The 22,472-nt window shown below is 48.7% G+C and overlaps 1 protein-coding gene across 1 annotated transcript in view; it reads left to right on the top strand.

The window, feature by feature from the left end:
- The window catches only part of LOC134026656 (AT-rich interactive domain-containing protein 1B-like), a 120,292-nt gene that overhangs the window by 70,972 nt on the left and 26,848 nt on the right, over positions 1 to 22,472 (top strand). The window contains exons 5-6 of the mRNA XM_062469547.1: positions 11,191 to 11,452; positions 20,743 to 20,814. Of these exons, the coding sequence (XP_062325531.1) occupies positions 11,191 to 11,452; positions 20,743 to 20,814 (334 nt within the window). The remainder of the gene's footprint in view (positions 1 to 11,190; positions 11,453 to 20,742; positions 20,815 to 22,472) is intronic.

Here is a 22,472-nt window from a genome sequence, read left to right as displayed (position 1 = left end):
TACGAAGTATCAAACATGCCTCCGATGCCATGGTTCAACCGCAAAAGGCACCAATGTGTTGTTATGTGTGTTCCTTTAGAACACTCACTGGCTCGTGGTCTCTGTCGTTCACGTTCCCTGTGATGCAGTAACGTGTGGGATATGTTGCTCCGTGTCGAGCAGTTGTCGGAACAGACTCTAATGAACGTGTAGCCATTTGATGAAAACTTTTGGAGTACATTGATGTCTTCCTGAGGATAATGACATGATAATGCATGGTCACAAAAATCCACCCACGAGAAACAAATGAATCTCCGCGTGATCTAATTGTAACACATAATTGCATGTGTTATTCATGCTGTTTGTACTGTACACACATCCCACGTAAACACACTCACATTATCTCACTCACACATACGCTGTCACTTACCAAGTCACACACAGACACACACACACTTCACATACAGCCTCACAAAGGCAAACTGATTTATTTTCTTTTGTTTCCATATCTCTGTCTGACTCTCTCTCAAGTAATCGCATACACACAAACACACACACACACATACAAAATAACTAATAGATTTATAAAGCTCCTTGGGCCTCTCTTCAACAATGCCAGTCAGTATACGCTTCAGGGTCTGGAATGCTGTTTAATTGTAATTGCAAAAACAGGAGAGAGAAGAGAGTCTCCCGCAGGTCGATAGGATGGAGAGATGGAGGGCAGAGACCACTCTTCTGTACCCATCAGGCCTTGCTGTGTGACTTGTGTCAGCAGTTTATCTTGTGCATAGTTAATGATGGCATGAGGGAGGCTGCTGCGTGGTGTGTAGTTTGCCCTCAGAGCTCCCTCTCTCTCTCTCTCTCTCTCTCTCTCTCTCTCTCTCTCTCTCTCTCTCTCTCTCTCTCTCTCTCTCTCTCTCTCTCCCTCCCTCTCTCTCTCTCTCTCTCTCTCTCCCTCCCTCCCTCCCTCCCTCCCTCTCTTTCTTTCCCTCTCACCCCTCCCTCCTTTTGCTTCGTTCTCTTGTTCATTCTCCCCCTCCTCTCCTTACATCAACAGAATCCCTACTAATGAGATTTTACATCAAGTGGATGCTCTTTCAGCTAGAGGTCTCCACTGTCTCTCTGTCCGTCTGTCCGTACTTCCTGGCCTGTCTGTCTGTCTGTCTGTCTGCCTGCCTGTCAGTGTGTCTGTCTGTCCTCTCATCTGGCAGACACACTACTCTCAGATGCAATCCTCGACCCCAGGGTTAATTCTTCAAGTATTCTATTTTCCTCTCTCTTCCTTTCTATATCCAAGTCTCTCTCGTTCTCTCTCATTCTCTTTCTCTCTCTCCCCCCCCAAATTTGAGTTTGAGCCCTCGAGAAAGCCCGTGGTGAATCGTTTTAATGAAATGAAGAGAGAGGGTGAGGGAGCAGAGTAGAGAGGACAGGCGAGGAGAGGGCAAGGGCGTCTGCCGACTGCTAAAAAGAGACAACAAGAAGTGGAGTGAAACATAAGAAAGCTTGGAGTTTGAAATGAAAACAAAACATCTCCAATTAAGGGAACTTTTGTTCCTCGGTCATGGACAGTCAGTCACACTTTCCTTTTGTGGTTGTGTGATGAATTACCCTCACGTTTCCCTTTGTTGTCGGTATGGTAAAACTCCCCCCGTTTGTAGCTCCTACATTGTCTGCTAACTAATTTTCTACACAGTTGCAGAGCTTCTTTTGAACTCAGTGTTCAAAGTTTTAATTTATATTAGATTTATGTGATGGTTTAGTATTCATGGTCAGACCAAATGTTTGTAAATGTGTTTCACATGTAGACCAAAGTACACTAGTCTCAGTTTTCTTCCAAAATTAGTTCAGTACAGAATCTTGTCCATCTTTTTGTCTAGTCTGCAATATATGTGTGTGTGTGTGTATGTCTGTGTGTGTTTGTTCTGCGCAAGACTTCCATTTTGATGCAGAGATGAGATGAGAGACATGGGGCCGATATAGATTAGGATCCTGCAGGCCAGCACTGTATTTATTATGATATGCAGGTCACAATGTGATATCTCTCACCAATCCAGCAATCCTGTATCGATCTGCAGTGGTTGCTGATGGATTACCCAGGCTGACACCCTGACAGCAGGCATGTCCAATCCACAAGATGGGGATGAGTTTGCATCGCACCAATCAAATCAGCCGCTGCACACTCTAATTTTTATGGCTGTCATTTTGACAGTGATGCATAACTGTTCAGCTGGCAGTGAATGTCAAGAAGCTAGCTGGCTAACTCTGAGGTAAAACTTAGACAACAGCTTCTTAGAGCCTGCAAGGCGTGCTGTATATGGACACTGTGGATTTGTGGAACCGCCCCATTCTCTTTGTACCAACATTTCTAGTGGCGTCTAAACTTGCAAAAAGCTGTTTTTGTTTTCACTGATGCTTTTGCTTTGATTGTTTTCTTTATTTTGTCTACTTGCCTTTGCCTTGGTAAACGGTAATAGACAATGTCCTATCTTGGGAGGTTCAATCAAATCAAAACTATCATCCTTGTGCCTTTTTTCACTCTACACTTCCATCTTTTCTTTCATTTCACTTGTCTTTTATTTCCCCTCCGTCAAGTAAAAGTGAAAAGCGCGTCACTGCGCCTTTCATCTTGCGAAAGCGACAGGAGCCTAAAAAACACAGAGTTAATGTTCTGTAGCGCTGAACTCCAGTGAACACTGGAAATACAAAGGCAATGGGAAAGAAAGGCAGAAGGAAAAACACAAAGAGGGACAGCCACAGAAGGAACAAACCATCTCTGGCTCTCTGAAGCTCCCAACTAGCCCAACCACCTATCACCCAATACAGCCTCTCTCTCTCTCTCTCTCTCTCTCTCTCTCTCTCTCTCTCTCTCTCTCTCTCCTCTCTCTCTCTCTCTCCTCTCTCTCTCTCTCTCTCTCTCTCTCCCCTCTCTTGCTATGATGTTCTCTATTACTATCTCTCATTATCTCATTAATATATTATATTCTTACTATCTACTATCTCTCTCTTGCACTTTCCTTCAACTGAACCATTAGTTGCAATGTTAATAGGTATCTGAGGAAGTTCATTGTACATTCAAGTTCTGTTATGGAGAATTTGGTGTTTTGTCACAATGATTTGTTAGATCATTCAGATGGAATTCATTCACGTTTTATGGTTTTCTATGATTGGCTCTATGGTTGACCCCTCCTCCCCCCCTACCCTCTTGCCATTCACTAAATAGAAACAATGTGTTTGACAAGACTTCACTTTTAGAATGATGTAAGTGTTGGAAGAACCAGGCTGACAAACAGAAGCTTTGGACGAGTTGACCGTGTCCCCTCCAGACACACCCTCCCAAATGCCCCCCCCCCCCCCTCCATGGCACTGTCGGTGCGCCAGGGCGGGTGATTACCGACGCTCTCACCCCAATTACAGCCTGATTATTCCGCTGCGCTCTAATTGACTGGAGAGATATGCAAATGGCTGTCATTTGGGCTGATAAAGGATGGCGCTCTGATGGCCTGCATTATTTAGCCGGGGCCGTGTGCGGAGTGGAGGATGCGCCACGCGCTTTAATTGCTGAGGAGAGAGAGGTTAAGCTGAACGAGCAGCTGAATTAGAAATGAGGAATTTGGAGGAATTGTTTATTTATTTATTTCTCTCCCTTTCGCATGTCGCTTTCAGTCCTCTGAAAGTCGAGAGGGGAAGGGGAGGGGGGGGGAACGCCGGAATGCCATAAATAAAAACATTAGCAGAGCCAATAAGTGCAGAACAAATAGGTGTGCTGGGGGGAGGGGTAGCAGGCGCAGGGGGGGGGGGGGGGGGGGGGTGTGAGTGGTCTGTGCATTACAAACAGAATGAAGCACCCCTGCGCCTAATGAAAAATGTTTCACCAGCTCAGACAATAACCGTCCAGGCCTGTCTGCGCTCTCCCCCGCCTCTAAATGGAGACATTTTAAATACCAACTGTTCCGCTGAATACAAATGGCCCAGCCACGATAAGGGGTGTGTGTTGGGGAGGGGTGGGGCGGTGGGGGGGGTGGGACCATTTGCCTCAGCTTCAATATAGGGCCACAAAGAGGACTATCCTGCAACCCATTAAAGGTTGAGCTCCGTAGGCTGGCCCTACTTTATAGTCGTCATTGTTCATAGGAAACAATGAGTGGTTAAGTGAAAAGGCCGGGGTGTTAAGCACTCCTCCTGCAAGACCTGGCTCTGGCACACTATCATGGGAATCGGAGTGAAACTCAACACTAATCCTCTCGTTGGAGACAAGCGCCACCAGATTTGGCCGTCTTTAGAGGCTTAGGGGTAATAGGGCTTCAAACAGTCTTTTCTAAGGGAGTCTCTCTCCATATCTCCCCATTACTGTGGGCTTAGAAGTGGAAAGTTATCGCTCGGCAGGCTGCCTGTCACCAACAGGACAAATATTGCTAATGTGCTGTGGCTTTAGCTCCTGGGTCATAGATGGGTATCAGCCAGCCAGGAACCATCATTCATACAGTACACTCTCTGAAGCGTCACCCAAAAACTACTGTATGTGCCTTGTATCAGAGCTCATCACACCACACAGTCATATTTGTATTGATCGTTGATAGCTATGATGGACTCAGCTTTCCTACAGTGGTGTTCAAGCATTAGTTGTAGCAGGTATGGTACTCTGCAGTGGCAGGTACCAAGTGCTGTTGACCTGCTCTCTGTGGGGAGTATCCGTGAGGGTTTGTTGGTGCCTAAGTCTGTGGTGAGCACTTGGAGTTGTTTTTCTGCCTGTGTTGCCATAGTATTATCAGGAGAGTGTTTCTGCTTTGTGCAGTCAGCGGAGCGGAATGGAGAAGAAAAATTTATTTCTGCTGCTGTGTCTTCCCGTAACTTAGGAGACCTTGAACAGAGACCCTGAACCTTTTGTTCTCCCTCTCCTTTTATTCCAGACAACAAAGAGATTTGGGGAGGGGAGAGAAGAACATAAAATGTCTCGCTTGAACAATGCAGTCCTATGATTTATGTACAGTGTCGCTGTTCAAACATTATCCGGTTGGTTTGGTGCTCTGGCAGATCTTCTGACTGTTAAGCCCAGCACAGTGTCGCCGAGGCGCTGAAGGAATACTGGTTCACATATAGTCCCAGTGCTGTACAGTACAGTATATAGCACATATTTTCACGGTGTGTAAGTTGTGTGTGCGGTATCTGATTCCCATACAGTCTAATTGCTGGCACTGCTGCACAGACACGGTCTGGATGACACGGTCTGTCCAGACTGTCAGGGCTAGAAGGAGGACTGAGAGGCCATCTACATGGGCCCCTGGGCCTCCTGAGTGGTTGCTATGGATCCCAGCCAGCTCCTGAAGATGTAGACTAATATGTGACTTCCTTAACCGGGCGAGCCAGAGCCAGGGGGCAGGCATTAGGACCTGAGGAGACGGGGAGACTTGAGGAGATGTTGAGAACTTTAGGAAGAGAGAGAGAGTGATTGTCTTGCAGCAGAGTGACCTCTCATCTAAGTAGGAGAGGATGGGGAGGGGTCCACTTCTCGAATGAGCAAGAGTTGGCATGGCAAAGGAGGTTGGCGTCTAAGTGTGTCTCAGCGCCCGGTTGGTGCCAGTTATTGCCCAGGTGGCTTCTAAAGCCTGTTGCGTGCCAAGCTAGTCCCTCCAGTCGAAACCGAGTGCCCTTTGCTGCACTTGAAGAACCCTACTCAACAAGCTGAACCCACTCTGCCACAGACTTCAGTCAGTGGCCCTTCAGAACTGGCACTTCTGTAAAGGGAACTCTCATATCACATCGACACGCACGCTGTCACGCGTCCACTATACGCTGATGTGTGCACTTGTACTTCTGTACTTTGCAGCTTTAAGCAAGGACATTTATTTTCAAGTGAACCGACCTCATCAGCAGATCATTCTAAATGGCATTATCATTATCATCATCATCATCATCACCATCGTCATCGTCATTTGAAGTCTGCTTCTCTCCCATTGCAATTTCTGTGTCTCTCTCTTACACACACACACACACATACGCATACACAAGCACACCCGTGCCAAGACATGCATCTCTAGCTGTCTCCCAGTGTGTCTCTCAGTATAGTGTAGTTCATAACACCTTGTGGAGGATATAACAGGGTATTACAGCTCTCCACTAAGGGACTCCCATTAAACACTCCCTCTTCCGGCCAGGACCTGTTCTCTAACCCTTTCACCATAATGGGCATTGCATTTCATTTGGATTTGGCCTCCCATCACACTTCATAAGAAAAGAGAGAAAAGTGTAACATTATTCCTCTTAGTTCCTGGCACTCCGCGAGGCGAGTGTGAAGAGCTTCAGTGTGATTGTGGGACCAGATGAGAGAGCGTTGATCCAGTAAGAACACAACTAGCACTCCAGCGTTTTTTAACGCTCTGCACCGCTTGCCTTCCCACAGTACACCACGCTCGGGGGCGTGTTAGACAAGTTAATACAGAGTTGTAGTTCTCTAAGGTCACTGTTGTAGTCATGGCCAAGCGTGCAGATTTGGGTTCATGTACTCACAATATCGATCAAAATACCACTTTTACACAACATTTATATAAGTGCAAGATTTTACTAGTGCAAGATGACAGTAGAATACATGTTACGCCACCGGTCACTCAACCAGTCGTTTGTAGGCTGGGCTAGCGAGCTAGCAGTGGCACAGAACAGTCACGTAATGTGACAAGACTAAATTTAAAAGTAGGCTATAAAAACACACTAGAACAATGACGACATCGGCAACCATGCACCATGCATTATTAGTTTAATGTATTCTTTAAATTCAGGCTCGTCACATTAGTAACTTTGTTCTGAACAGAACTGGGTGTGCAGACACATACGAAAAGTTTCTCCTCCATCTTGAAATTGTCAAACCTAGAAAAGTTTACCATGACGAACACGTTACAAGAAACAAGAAACCAATCCGATTGGCCAACGCTAGCGTTTCACGCTCCTCATTTACATAAAGTTGAGAAAATCCAACTTGCAACGCTCCGCTCCGCTTGCCTTCCCACAATGCCCTACGCGAGCGTCAACGCCTGGTTTCATTGAAAATGAATTGGACGACGCCCCGCGCCGCCCGCTTCCGCTGCAGTTGTGAACGCAGCGTTAGGCTTCACTTCTGCCTGGCGTCATTGGATTGAACCAGAAGGGGATAAAACCAAGGGTTGTTGTACAAACCACTGGGTCAGTTTGGCTGTAATACTGTACTCTTGGATGATAACTTTAGTCTCATTTGTATTGAAATGTACTCACGCAAACTGGAACACACTCGAGCAAGCACAATCACAGTCACCCTGTACACACACAGACACACACACACAGGCACACACACACAGGCACACACACACTAACCCAGTAGCCTCTTGTCCCCCACTGCTGTTCTGCCAGTCTGAGTGGGATGAGTCAGCAGGCATGTCCTCACCTGGTGCCAAGCGGGGGGGGTGAAGTGGAGCGGGGGGGGTGGGGGATGGACCAGACAGTCTGCTCCCTCAAACAGCGAGGTGACACACCAGGAAGAATGCCTCCAGGGCCTCTAACAAGACAGGACAGACATCCACAGCTCTAACGCTGTAATCTGCCTTCAGCCCGAGAGAGAAGCCGACAGCACCCAGGCTTCAGACTAGATTCGGCATCCGCCCCAGCCCACGCCGTGTAGCGTTAGCATTGCTAGCACCCGCCACACTGTGTACATCAGCACAGAGCAGAAGCAGTCATTTGGATTGCCTCCCAGCTTTAGCATCGACGCAGGCACGTCAACCCTAGCTTTAGCATTTCATCTATATAAACATGTACTTTTTTGTCACTGTTCAAGAAGCGTATTCTTGGCCCAGCCACAGTCCCCAACCGACGATCCTTCCACACCCTGCCTACAGCCTCCAGTAATGGGAGACGTGTTGAAGTGTGAGAGGAATTTATAGATACGTCTCCGAACGCAGTGTGCTGTGGCGCTGTGCTGAGTCACGCGTGCGTTCGGGCTGGAGAAGGAGCGTGTGCGGTGGCCGTGCTCCCGGGCTGTGGAGCCAGTCATCCTGTCTCGGCTGCTCAGACGGTGGGAACCTGTTGCGCCCTGATACAGGCTGGGTGTAGCAGGTCAGGATACTGTACCGTGCACTGTGCGCGCGACTGCTGCTTCTCCCTTTCGTTACGCTGTTGCGCGTGCGTGCGGAAAGGGGTGTGTGTGTGTTGGCGTGTGTGTGTGTGTTTGTGATGAAGTGGACGTTGGCTTCTCGTGGCCCACAGGAAGCTGTGGTCACAGACTCCTCCTTGTCTAGACAAGATGACCAGCACTGTGTGCTACTTTCTGTCCTCCCTCCACTCTCATCCTCCTCCCTCCTCCTTCCTCCGTCCTCTCTCTCTCTCTCTCTCTCTCTCTCTCTCTCTCTCTCTCTCTCTCTCTCTCTCTCTCTCTCTCTCTCTCTCTCTCTCTCTCTCTCTCTCTCTCTCTCTCTCCCTCTCCTCTCCCTCCTCCTGCCTTTCTCCTCCAACCTCCCCCTCCGCCCGCTCTCCTCCCTCCTTTCTCCTCTGCCCTCCATCCTCCCCCCCCCCCCGTCTCTCCTCCCGCCCTGCAGCAACTCTCATTAATTCACCCAGGAGGCCAGAGTGGACCTCTGCTAGGGTCAGTATGAATAAGGCAGAGCCCTGCTCATCTCTAAGTGACAGTTCCACCTCAGCCACAGACGGCTCACCATTAGCCTGTGTGTGTGTGTGTGCGTGTGTGTGTGTGGCCCTCACTGCTGAAGCATGTCTCGGACTGACAGCTTCTAACAGCCCCACTGCATGTCAGAAAGAGAAAGAGTGACAAAGGGAGAGAGAGAGGGAGAGAGAGAGGGAGAGAGAGGGAGAGAGAGGGACACTCCAGCAGCTACACCACAGAGGTGAGGGGTCACAAACGACTGGCTCTCAAATGTTGTGTGAAATGTGTAGATAGAAGCCCATTAGGTAGGGGGTTCTGGGCATCTCAAAGTAAGTGGTTATTATCACCTCAATATTTTTCTTATTATGACAATTACATGCTCCACAAGCAAATTAAGTGATACAAGATGCCAACTGGGAGTAGTTGACAGCTATTTGGAGACTCAATGCACAGAGCAATTTGCAGCAAAGAGGCAAACAAATTGGATTTGGGCCACTTTGGATTGAGCCCCAGTCAGATGGTGGGGTATTTGGACGGGCTGGCTGGCTGCTTGTCTCTCCTGTAAACACCTCTGTGTAGGAGACGATGAGACTAACTGTGCTCTGTGGTGCAGGAGAACGGACGAGGCCGAACGGTGAACACACACACATTCTGTTCTAATGGTGCTTACTGATCACACCGTTTTGGGGGGATGGATGTATTTATAGTGGTGGGACAGTAAGGGCTGCTTTTCATCAGTGTTTGTCACTCTCTCTGCTGGGTGTCCCAGCTGTTCCTGGACGTGAACAATGTTCTATCTATTGTTGTTGATGTGTAGGCTCCAAATAACTGTGTGTGCTTTGTAGATTATTCACTATTCACAGCTTCCATGTTCATATTTGTTTCATTTGCACACAGGTGCACAATCAGCTGTAATGTCAAGATATTGTCATGGTTACCATGTTGTGCAGAGCCGGTGTCAAATGCCATACACCTATGGTGACTGGCTGAAAATAAAAGCTGTGCTGATTGGCCAGGACAAACAGTGACGTCCCTCCAGCTCAGAATAACATGAGAGCTGATTGGTTGAGACAGCAAGTGGCACCAGAGGCTTGGAGAGAGAGAGGGAGATGGAGGGAGGTAGAAGGGGGGAGGGGGGATTGTGGGGGGGAAGGGACTTAGTGGGCAAAGAGAGACATCGAAAGAGTGCAGAGAGAGAGCAAGGGATAGAGATAGAGAGAGAACAAGAGAGAGGGAGGGCAGGAGGGAGAGAGACAGAGAGAGAGAGAGATAGACAGAGAGACAGAGAGAGAGAGAGAGAGAGAGAGAGAGAGAGAGAGAGAGAGAGAGAGAGAGAGAGAGAGAGAGAGAGAGAGAGAGAGAGAGAGAGTGTGCTCTAGTGCGCTTGGGTGCATGATGCCATGCGGCAGACAGTCAGGCTGGCAGAGCGGGTGGGCCACCAGTGAAGCGTGACAGAAAACAATAGCCTGTGTGCCACAACAGAGCTGGCAGTAGCCGAGACAGGCACGCCAGCCTCTCAGTGTCTGAGACGGTGACTAGACGCCCTCCCTATTCTGACGCTCAGTTGATAATTCATACAAGCAAAGGTATGCGTGAGTAAGATTGGTGTTTTGGAAATGGGACCAGAGATGTTATTTCCCACCAAACACGGTGATGTACTGCAAAGACAAGGATTACTCATATACCTTTAACACAGAGAGAGAGGGGGGGGGGGGGGGGGGGGGCGGGCGGGCGGGTGGATGTTTGCTGATGTGAGGACCCCAGGGTGGGCAAGACTGGTGGGTTAACAGGTCCAGAGAGTTCCTGCAGGTGCCTCAGCTGGCTGCCCGCAAATGAGAGGGTTCAATTTGGTCAGTGTCCTCCCCCCTTCACCCCTCCCCCCTGTGGTGGAAAACCTAACTACAGCTGGCTCCCGACACCGATGGTGTGTGTTCAAGAGTCAGCCGTCACAAAACACCTGGGCTCTCTACCTCCCTCCACCCCCTTCTACATCCCTTTTTTCCCCATTCTCTCACTTTTTTTCATTTTCTTTCTCTCTCGGTGAGAGTAGCCTTCAGGATGCTGTCAGCACAGTTCACCGGGGGGATTCCATACTCTGCCTCCAGACAGGGGAATACCCCTGGCCCCTCAGCCACTCAATATCCACCTCCTCTCCCTCCCTTCCCCTCATCTCTCCCCTCCCTTCTTCCTCCTCATCCCTGCCTCCTGTCCGTCCCCTCTCTGAATGGCTGTGAGATGATCTCACCCCTGTCCGGATACAGACTCCCTGACCACAGTACCACAGTTCTATCCAACAGGAATGATTTATGATTGCGCAGAAGGCATTGTGGCAGCATTTAGATGACACATAACTATGTCATACTGTAGCAAGTGGACAAAACACCCCCTCATCTCCTGTCTCTCCAACTCACTCTGACCGAGGGATTTTTCACGGCTACACACAGTATGTTTCGTATTCGGAGCTTGCTCAATCGTACCTTCTTTCCCCCTCTTGCACTCTCACTCACTCACTGACCAACTCCCTCACTGACTCACTCAACCTCTCCCTTTCTTTCTCTCTTTCTCTACCCCCCCCCCCTCCTCTCCTGCAGGACCTCTCTGGCTCCATAGATGACCTCCCCACAGGGACAGAGGCTGGTCTTAGCTCAGCCGTCAGCGCCGCAGGCTCCACCAGCAGCCAGGGGGAGCAGAGTAACCCTGGTCAGTCGCCCTTCTCTCCACACGCCTCGCCACACCTCCCCGGCCCGCGCAGTGGACCCTCGCCCTCCCCCGTGGGCTCACCGGCGGGCTCCAACCAATCACGCTCCGGCTCGGGGCCCATCTCCCCCGTCAGTGGACCAGGCACCGCACCAGGTATGGGGTTAGGACGTTGATGAGGGTCGGACTTGAATGCTTTTTCTATTTCGTCGGGATCCTGTTTTTCCCGGTCCTGTCTATCTTCTCCATCTCATCTCTTTCTGTTTCTCTCTCTCTATCTTTCTCTCACTCTCTCTCTTTCCTTCATATCTTTCTCTCTGTCTCTCTCTTATCTTTCTCTTTCTGTGTCTCCCTCTCCCTCCCTCCCTCCCCTCCTCTCCCTCTGCTAACAGATATTGATGAAGGGGATCATGATGTTGATAACAGGTTTACTAGTTTCCTCAGGGGGAGCAGACCTGTGTTATATTGTACAAACAGTAGTTTGGTATTAATTTAGCTTCTAGACAAAATCATTGATGGTCTTTTATTGATCCAGATGCGCTTTATTGATGCTTGCTGGGGGCCCCGGTTCACCATTCTGAGCTCTCAAATTGAAAATCCAATAGAGGCAACAGCATATTTGTTAGAAAGCTGTCTATATGGCCCGTAGAGAGACAGCTAGCCCTGTTGCTGTTAGACAGGCCTCAAATTTGCATGTGTGTGTTGGTTGGTATTTGTATGTGTGTACTGGTGTGTGCTTCATTTTGTCTGTGTGTCGGCCTGTGTGTTTGTGTGTGTGTGTGTGTCGGCCTGTGTGTGTGCAGAGTGAGAGGCTGCTACCAGACAGCGGGCGCCAGATTGGCCTGCCCTCCCGTCAGCCCCTCTGCTTCTTCTTGATTGAGGGGCTGACCGGCGCGTCAGCGTCTCTCAGGCCTGTCAATCACCCTGACGAGGCGGGACAAATGCCTGAACCAGCTCCCAAGGCTGACGTCCTGTTGTTGTTGTCGTTTTTTATAATCCCTCTCTCCTGGGCGGACAGACTGAGCGTGTACGGGAGTGATTGACGCTAATGAAAAAGGGGGACATAATGCCGTTGCCAGGAATCATGGGAGACAAATCCGTAGACGGAAGATGGGAGGCAAAAATGAACGGGAAGGACGTGATTAATAGAGAATCCAAAAATATTCCCCTGCCAGATAAATCCCCATGAAGGATAGTAGAGGCAGAAACATCTGGCACGTTTGGGACACTGTGTTACAATGCCCTGTAATTAGATAAACACACACCAGGCAGAGGGGAACAGCACAGATAACTCATTTGGTTATGATCTCCCAGATTGCTCCCGTTTTGTAATCAGAGATTAGAATCTATCTACGCCTTATCTCTTATGTGTGTGCTGTCTCTCTATTTCATGGCTATCATTCTGTCTACATTTCAGTGTGTCGACTGTGTGTTAGTAATAGTATGTGTGTTTGGGAACTATCACACATGCACCCGTGTGCATGTGTGATAGGGTGTTTTGTGTATTATGTGAGTGTGTGTGTGTGTGTGAGTGTGTGTGTGTGTGTGTGTGTGTGTGTGTGTGTGTGTGTGTGTGTGTGTGTGTGTGTGTGTGTGTGTGTGTGTGTGTGTGTAAATATGTGTGTTGGCGGATATCTGTGCCAGGGGCCCAGGTTCCCAGGTGTATTTTTATTTTATTGATTTAACCTTTATGTAACGAGGCAAGTCATTAAGAACAAACTCTTATTTATAATCACAGCCTGGCAAGTGGCAAAAGTCACTTGAGGGGAAAGGGGGAAAAGGCTGCGATATAAAACACATAAAACAAGGATTCTAAGAGCACTACGGTAAAAACTAGAGCAAAGCACACACCCGCATTAAAGCACAAGTGTAACACGTAACATCAGGGAGCAAAATCAAAAAGCAATGGATTTAGCTGTTGTGAAAACATGTGCGAGTATTTGTGAGAATTTCATTGGGAAATCTTTTAAAGTTTAAATAAATGTTTTCAGTTTGAGGGACTTTTGTAATGTGTTCCATTCAGTGGCATCAGCAGACTGAAATAACAGTATAGGGGCCCTGGTATATAGGGACCCTGGTACATAGGGCCCCTGGTACATAGGGGCCCTGGTACATAGGGACCCTGGTACATATGGACCCTGGTACATAGGGGCCCTGGTACATAGGGGCCCTGGTACATAGGGACCCTGGTACATAGGGGCCCTGGTACATAGGGACCCTGGTACATAGGGGCCCTGGTACATAGGGACCCTGGTACATAGGGCCCCTGGTACATAGGGACCCTGGTACATAGGGGCCCTGGTACATAGGGCCCCTGGTACATAGGGACCCTGGTACATAGGGACCCTGGTACATAGGGGCCCTGGTACATAGGGACCCTGGTACATAGGGGTCCTGGTACATAGGGGCCCTGGTACATAGGGTCCCTGGTACAAAGGGGCCCTGGTGCATAGGGGAGCAGGTATAAATGGGCCCCGGCCCTGGTGACCCTGGAGCAGCAGTGTGGTGTGCTGTTCCAGGGCTCCTAGCCCGCCTCTCTCCTCTGTGCTCAGACTCTTGCTGTGATCTGTTGGCCTCGTCAGAGAGAGGCTGTCCCAGGCCCCTCCCCGGCCTCGCTTAGCGGAGCGCCGCCGCATGTCACACGGCTGACATGCGGCGGGACACCTGTCACCCTTGACAACAGTCATAGGACAGCAATTCCACCGTGCCGTCATCTCACCTGGTTGTCACACACACACACGCGTGCGTCCGCACACACACGGACACAGAGCGGCACCCAGACGCAGGCACAGCAGTCATTATTATCCTGCTCACACTTAGTTACTCTTCCTAAGGGGAGTGAAGGAGAGGCATGTACGTGGATGAGCACAGTCATACAGTATAGCCATTCAAGCCCTACAGACAGGCATACATGTATCTCCCAATACCTTCGCAGTAGCATATCTATGTCTTGTCTATATACATAGCACTCTTCATATCCGCTCTCCCTCCTCCTTCACCTTTGTAGCCGTCTTCTCCTACCGCCATTTCTCAGTCCCCGTCAAGCAAATCCAATACTTGGTAACATTATCTGGGCTTGCCTGGCATTTGGACACCCCCCCCCCCCCCAACCCCTCTCCACCCAGCAACCCAGAAGGCACACAGGGGCAAATTGATTTTCCTGTTGCGCTAGATTTGTGACAGTCGGGCAGGAAAAATCACAAATCACATTGCTCAGCCCCACCGATGTCTCTAAACCGATTCGCGACGCGGCAGAATGGTCTTTTTTTCCATCCGTCTCCCCTTCGAGGACACGGGCGCCGTAGCTCTCTGATACAGGCAGCGAGGTTGAGTTGGGAAGAGGATGCGTGCGGAGGGCTCCATCATGCTGTCTAAACCGGCGACCTGCCCCGACGCACAAATGTCTCTGTCTTTCTCTCTTCTTCTCTATTTCTCTTTCTTTTTCTCTTTCTCTCTAAGCTGCATTTTCTTTGATCCTGTGCATTGTTGTGGAGGTCGGGGGTGGGGGTGTATGTGCCTATTGACAAGCAGTCGTAAAAGGACATGGCCTTTCCCCATGCTGTCACTTCCTGTTAGCCCTGGCCACCGCTGACTCGGCCCTCAGGAATTGACTGATGTGTCTGTGTGTTCATGTCTGTAGCTGTCTGTTTACAAATCCTACAACTAATACCATGTTTACTGTGTTGCACTTCTAATTGACTCCTCCACTGTTCCCAAATGCTGAGACTCATTTGAGCTGCTGGCGAAAATCCCAAATGTAAGAATCTCCCTCTCACTCCCTCTGTCTCGCTCTCTTTCCGTCTGTCTTTCTCTCTCTCCATGTCTCCTCCAAGGTCCATTTACCATTTACCATTCCCCCCCCCCACCCCGCTCTTTATTTTCTTTTAAAGACATGATTTAAGCTTTCTGTCGAGCGCTCGGGAGAGTTTAAGCTGTTTATCTGTGCACCGCTTGAAGTGCTTCCAGGGCTCAAGGAGGACGGAAAGGTCACAGAGAGTAGTGGAGCGAGGGATGCGGGAGGAGGAGGGAGAGGAGGGAGAGGAGGGAGAGGAGAGAGAGGAGGGAGAGGAGGGAGATGAGGGAGAGGATGGAGATGAGGGAGAGGAGGGAGAGGAGGGAGAGGAGGGAGAGGAGGGAGAGGAGGGAGAGGAGGGAGAGGAGCGCAGGCCTGACGGGCCTGGCACAGACTCACCTCTGGGGTGTCTTCATCCCTCTCAACTCCTCTCGTCCATCACATTTGTTTTGTATCACAACAGTGACTTGCTACTTGTAATATAAGGGGATGTATTATGGTAATTAAGATCTAGGAGCTCATTCTGCATCACCGGCGATGGACAGTCTTACACCAAGTTTAGGGGTCAAATATCGTCCTTCGTACAAGCCGAGGGGACCAGCAGATACAGTAGGCGGCCATTTTGTCTTGGGAGCTGAACTGTCTGTGCCGCCGGTAGAGCTCAGAGGCAGAACCCACAAGTATGCTGCTCCAACTGAGATACTTTCAGCAGGGACACTGGTGACTTTGGATGTGGGCGTGTACAGTATGCCTGTTCTGGTCTGTGTTTTTGTTTATCTGAGAGGGAACACTGTGTTGCTTTAGTTTCCTGCCCCCCCCCCCCCCCCCCCACCCACTCCCTGAGAGGCTGTGTGCGTGGGACAGTGCCTCTGGTTGTCCTTGTCCCCCTCGCATTCTCACTGTCTTTCTCTCATTCTCTCTCTTTCTATTCCTCGCTCCCTCTTTTTCTGTGGAGCTAACATCGAGCATAGCACTCCCACCTCCCTCTGAGGGAGAATACCATTTATCCCATCGTTCTCTTGTCCTCTAAAACCTTTCAACACTTACAACCTCTTTCTTATTCTCAGAATCAAAGTCTGTTTTTGACTTCTCTGTTTATTTTCTCTCCCTTTCTCTCTTTATCTCTCTCTCACTTTTTTCTTTTTTCCACCCCTCTCCCTCCTTACTTCACCTCCTAATGGTTTCTACAGTACATAACTCAAAGAGTTCCCTGCAGCCCTATTTGTGGACAGACTTGGTCCACAGAGTTTGTGGAGAGAAAATGTTAGCTTACTGCGTTAGCTTGCTGCGTTCGCCGTTTAGAGAAATCCCATTCTGTGCCGTCTTCCAACTGGAACTCAAAGCACACTGCACAATTATTTTCTCCTTCAGCATGGCACACCGGTTACACAGACACTAACCCCCCTTTCTCTCTCCATTTCTCTCCCTCTCTTTCTCTGTTTTAGCTTAAGCTGCACTTTTACTTACAGTGGAGCATGGGGCTCAGAGCTAGCTGAGGTAATGAGGTTCATGGGAGAGCATTTACTCTCTGCAGCTAGTCTCCCTGTCCCCTACAGGGACTGTTAACTGGCATTAGCTTTGGGTTGGAAAATCATTGACTTGTACTCATTGAGATCTGAACCACCATTACTGCAACCTGCTGTTTACCGCCTTTCCCCCAAAGACACTGCAGCGCTAATATTACCTTGCCGGAGTGCGTGTGTGTGTGTGTGTGTGTGTGTGTGTGTGTGTGTGTGTGTGTGTGTGGGTGTGTACATTTGTGTGTTGTTTTCATGTGTTTGTGTGGAACCCTTTCATCGTCCGTGATAGGCTGTTTGTGCTCTGTTAGGGTCTGAGCTGATGTTACATTTGCATGGAATGCTTGCTCAGAGGCTTAGTACTACCATCCCTGAAAAGCAGCAGAATACTGTAGGGCCAGGAGTACTCTTGTATGTCTTTGAACTCTTTAACAGCATTTGCGTTTGAAACCCCTCAAAAAAAAGCTTCAAAGATGAAAACCCGCTCTTCAAAGCTTCTACCGTTGCCCTTGCAATCCTTACAGACATCAGAAATTGCATACAGAAATTTCTAAAACTTTATTGCGTTTTAGAGCAAGCATTATCTCCCAAATGCATGAACTTGGTTGCTTTTGGCCTCTCACTTGGTATCGTGAGAAAAAGTTGAAATGACTGCGCACGTTAAATGCCTTTGAATGGAAATTACGATTATTATTTCTGTCCTGAACCACTTCAAAGAAGCTTGTTTCATACAGTTCCTTCCTGCTATGCTTTGGTACTAATTCAGCAGCCTCTGCTTCTGAGACTAAACCAAGGGTCACGATTCTGATGAATACTTACTACGTTTGCAGCTATGTGCAGTTCTGTGTGTTGTGGAAGTAAAGAGAGGTCGGTTTCCGCCTCCAGTGGGACTTCAGTCTCAGAAGTTAATGTGCATTTTTTAGTTTGCTCTGCTCTGTGGTGAGGGGCGAACACCAGACAAGATATTTGACTCATGAAAAATGAATTGATCAAATACACAGGAATGGTCTGCTGCGTAGTCTCTCTGAGGAATGAAGGTCAGAGAGCTTATTTATATATAGTAGGCACAGATAAGAGATAAGAATCAGCAACTGGTATACAGAGATGACAGACTAATATAAAAGGCAGTCCTTGTATGTAATGTCATTTATACAGAAGTCCTCCTGACATCTTTCTTTCTGGTCTCGGCAAATAGGGCTCGTACAGTACCTACAAGACTGAAATACAAGAATCAGTTTTAATCAATAAAACGAGATGAAGATAACAATGGATATTATAATGTAACACATGGTTAAGGTAGTACAAGGTAGGACTTGATATACCGATTAAGATGAATATATGCCAAGTACACAGCAGTGTGTGTGCCCTCTCTGGAGGGGATCTTGGAGGTGTAAATTGCAGGTCCTGGATGTTAATACAGCGAGGGAGCGGAGGGCGAGGGAGACAGCCATTGTTGCTCTCTGTCTGATTGGCACAATCGCTAATTGTGTTGCGGGTCACCTATGGGACTTTCCTCATAATCCCTGACACTGACTCACACACACCTGCTGCTGTTACCTCCAATAGCAACATCTTTGAACCCTGTAGTGTACGTGTTTGCCTAGTGGCCTAATGCAGCCCTCCATTGAAAGTGAAGGCACTTGTTTGGGAGAGAGCAGGGCTTTAAAAGGACAGCCGATGTAACAGACCTCCGGCTCCAGACGATCTCCAACTCCTTCTCTCTGCATTACAAACACTGGCTTGTAAACACGAAGAAACTCTTCACCTTGAATGACTAAAATTGGGTCTGAAACACAAATAAACACCTCTCCTTGAATTGCTAACACTGTTAACACCGGGCCTTAAACGTGCCTGGGCTTCCACAGTTGGTTTTATTTGGAGGTAAATATTCGATGGGACTCATTAAAATGAAGAGGGTGGAGGTGGTGAACACACACAGGCCCAGCGAGGCTGGCAGTAATTGGTAGTGAAGAGATGACAGTGCGCTTGAACGCCGCGTGGGGAGAATGGGAAGGGGTGTGGAGAGAGAGGAGCGCCCCAGCCTGTTGTCCTTTTTTCTCTCGCCTGTCTTTCCCTGCTCCTGGACCACCCGAGTCCACTCCGTCTTTGAGCTTCTGCTCTTTTGCCTCTCGTCTACCTGTTTAGAATGATCAGTGGTGGTGTTCCTTCTTCCCCCTCTTTCCCTCTCTTTCTGTCTCTCCTCTCCCTCTCTCGCTCTTGCTATCTCTCTCGCTCTCTCTTCAATAATCCTCTCTGATCCTCATTTACATGGGTATATGGAGAGGGTATTGGAGCATGTGGAACCCTGTTCTCTATTCGTGCCCCCACCAGCACACGCTCACTCACAGGCCGCCCACCCCCACCAGCCACCCCCACCCCCCTGCTACCATCAAAACAGGATGTGACAGCATAACCTATGCCTGGTGCTCTCACATACGTGTCTACCTCCCAACCCAGACATACACACACAGTCACACAAACACGCGCGCACACACACACACCGCCCCCCTTCTCTACCCTCCACTGTTCTGCTGGAAGGGACACCAGCGTAAGGGGAAGGATGACCTTGCACCTGGGTCAGGCTCCACGGGTCAGAGCATCTGAAAACGCCGCTAACTCTCCGCCCCTCCAGAAGCCTGTGCCGACTCTGGTTAGCCACATTAGCGCTGGAGCCTCGCCACCCTGCTCCAACCAGGCAGCCCTCCGAGGACTGTTTATGCCCCACCCTTTCATGTTCCTGGACGTGACTTCCTCTGACTCGTCTGGTTGGGCTCCCAGCTTTACCGCTCCTCTGGTGCTTCCACCCCCTCCCCTACACTTCCTGCGCTGGGTGACACACGCTCTAATCAAATCCCATCTCTCAGAAGCACTGCCACTGCTTCCAGTTGTGTGTGTGTGTGTGTGTGTCAGTGTTTGTGTGTGCACTTAGGCGAGTGTGCTTGTGTTTGTGTGAGTGGGTGGCTGGGGTGGCTGGTGGATGGAAATGTTGTTTATGCAGTTTATGCAAAGCAATTATGTTGACTTAATTGGGTTTGTTTACGTGGAGTGTGCGCCACCTCCAGTCATGTACTTCCCCTCTGCTGTGCGGACAGCTCATCTGAGGCCTCTCAACACACACGCACACACACACACTCACACACGACATAAACACACGCTGCCTGCTGCCGTATGGGATAATATGTGGTGTTTGTTGTTTTGTAAATATATTTACGGTTTGATGTCCCTTTTTAGGCTATTTTCAAAGTTCTCAATCCGCTAATTAAACATTCCCCCACTGAATATGCCCTACTTTTAAACTAGCTACAAATACTAAGCTACATATTATATTTTTTTTGTGGAATAAATAGCTCTATTTGACGACCCCTCAGTTTCACTAAATGAGCTTGTGTTATCTGCCTGGTCAAATACGTACACACTTTTGTATGTTACATTTTTTCCAGCACTTAAAGTACATTTTACATTATATTCATTTAGCAGATGCCTTTATCCAAAGCGAAGTACAAATAGTGCAAGAGTACAGTGGAAGGTCAAGGATCAGAGGTGCATACTGTAGTTCAGAGTCAAGGAACAGTTAGAATTGACTAGACACATTGCAATGTAACCACATCTCAGCTACCAGGCGCACAAAAGAAGGATACTACAGTGCCACATCTCAGTTGCTTGAATACAGTGCAGTATTAACATCTCAATTCCTCAACTACATTCCTACAATAACGTCTGGTATGCAGCAGTGCCCAGTGCAGTACCTGTGTGTGTATGTGTGTGTGGGTGTGTATGTGTGTGTGTGTGTATGTGTTATTCTTCTGGGTCAGTTAGAAGGACAGAAATGAAAGAAACAAAAAGGCCCTTCAGCCAAACTTGTATAAACAACAATTCATGTCATTTTATGTCAATTTCCAAAGATGAATGTTTCCAGGGTAAATATTAATAAATTTTTCCACGTGACCTTGCCATGCTTTTGAATTCAATTTAGACAAAGAAAAACATTTATTTTGTCATTTGAATTCATAAAGAATGCTTTTGTCACAAACTATCAATGTATAAGTTTGTCCATGGCACCTGCGGTATTGTACTAAAACCCACACCTTGTACAGAGCATGTCTCACTGTATTGTGTCTCCCTGTGTTTCCTCACAGGGTCCCAGATGGCCCCCCAGACCCCTGGCACCGTGACTGATGGCCCCCATTCCCCCATGCCTCAGGAGAGAGGTATGTATGACCAGTCTCTCTTAACACTCTATTCTCACTGTGTGTGTGTGTGTGTGTGTGCGTGTGTGTTTGTAGTGTATGTTTGTGTGTGCACATTCATTTGTGTTTGTACCTCCGTGCATGTGGTGTTCATGTGTGGTTTGTGCGTGTGTGTGTGTGTTCTCAAATTTCAGCTGAGCCCGAGGTTAAAACCCACCTGTGTGTTCTGGGCTAGGCTCTGGCAGAGAGTGAAGGGACCAGGGGACATCTGACTGAGCTCTAAGCCTCTTAGTCCCAGCCTACCCTTTGTGTGTGTGTGTGTATCTCTTTGTGTGAGGTGGGAGAGAATTAGCACTCCGTCTAACTGATGTTGGCTTTGTTCCTCCCTATGCACCTAGGGAACTGGCAGACAAAACCAGGATGTGACATCATAGCTGGTGGTACAGGGTGTGCCTGGGGGTCTTAGCAGGGGTTGGCAGAGTGTTCTGGGGGGAAAAAACAATTGTTTTCCACACACGCTCTTTTAAAGGAGTTACAGTGAACCTCACTGTGTTGTACAGACTAAATGTATGAAGTGATTGATGTGAAATGGCTCAGCAGGTATGAACACCTCCCACAGGTTCTCAAGGATCCAGTTCCCCTTCAGGGCCTCTGTGGTCAACCAAGGTCATGGGAAACCGCCTACGGTTCAACCAATGTGGTTGAACTTTAACGGTCACAGTCCGTTGGACACAGTTCCACCAACACCAACTGTTTTGTGTGAAAAAAACAAACTTAAATACATTCCCCATACTTACACTTACACCTTAATTAATATTTTTATTTTGAATGATCCCTATGTAAAGAAAATTACCTAATGACCCATGCATTACCCATGTAGCATTACAGAAGGCAAAGGACCAGGATGTAGGGTGGCATAAACAAGATGACTGTAATGCCCCTCGACAGCTCACCAAGCACCAGTTAACATCTGGAGAGGGGTGGGGGGAGAGAGTGGGAGGGGAGAGAGAGAGGGGGTGGGGGGAGAGAGAGGGAGGGGAGAGAGAGAGTGGGTGGGGGGATAGAGAGGAAGGGGAGAGAGAGAGGGGTGGGGGGAGAGAGTGGGAGGGGGTACTTGCAACCTGAAATAAACATGGTTTCAGTACTCCATTTTCTATGTTGTGGCTCTGGCTGACCCAGTGGTTAACCAGGGGGACGCTACTTTAGAATATTATGATTAATTCTACATCATTCAAGTGGCAACTCTAAGAGCATCTCCCATTTCCATAAATCCCAATGCCCCAGCTTGCTCCCTCCTCCACCCCCCCCCCCCCCCCCCCCCCCCGACACTGTTGCTTCTTGTTGTCCTACTAAGAGCCTACCTCGCTTCGCCAGTCAGGCGGCAGCGACAGAAGAGAGAGAGAGTTAGTGAGAGAAATCCTTGAATGCGTTATTTGCTTTAGCACTGTCTGCACGATGTTCTTCTCTCTCCATCCATTTTCCAGGCAATTTAAAATGCGGTATTACACTGTGTTTTTTTTTCTCTGAATCCCCTTAACCTAATGGAAGCAAAACATTACAATAATGTCCTCCCCTCCTTAAACCCCCTCGCTCGCAGCCTAAGCACTTTCAGGCCCCATCGCTCTCTCTCTGTCTCACACGCTTTCTCGCTTTTTCTTTCTCCAGTCTCTCCCCTCTCT

This window comes from Osmerus eperlanus, chromosome 9 (assembly GCF_963692335.1).
Source record: "Osmerus eperlanus chromosome 9, fOsmEpe2.1, whole genome shotgun sequence".
NCBI lineage: Eukaryota > Metazoa > Chordata > Actinopteri > Osmeriformes > Osmeridae > Osmerus > Osmerus eperlanus.
Note: the sequence above shows the minus strand (reverse complement) of the source record. Positions and strands in the feature narration are given on the sequence as shown.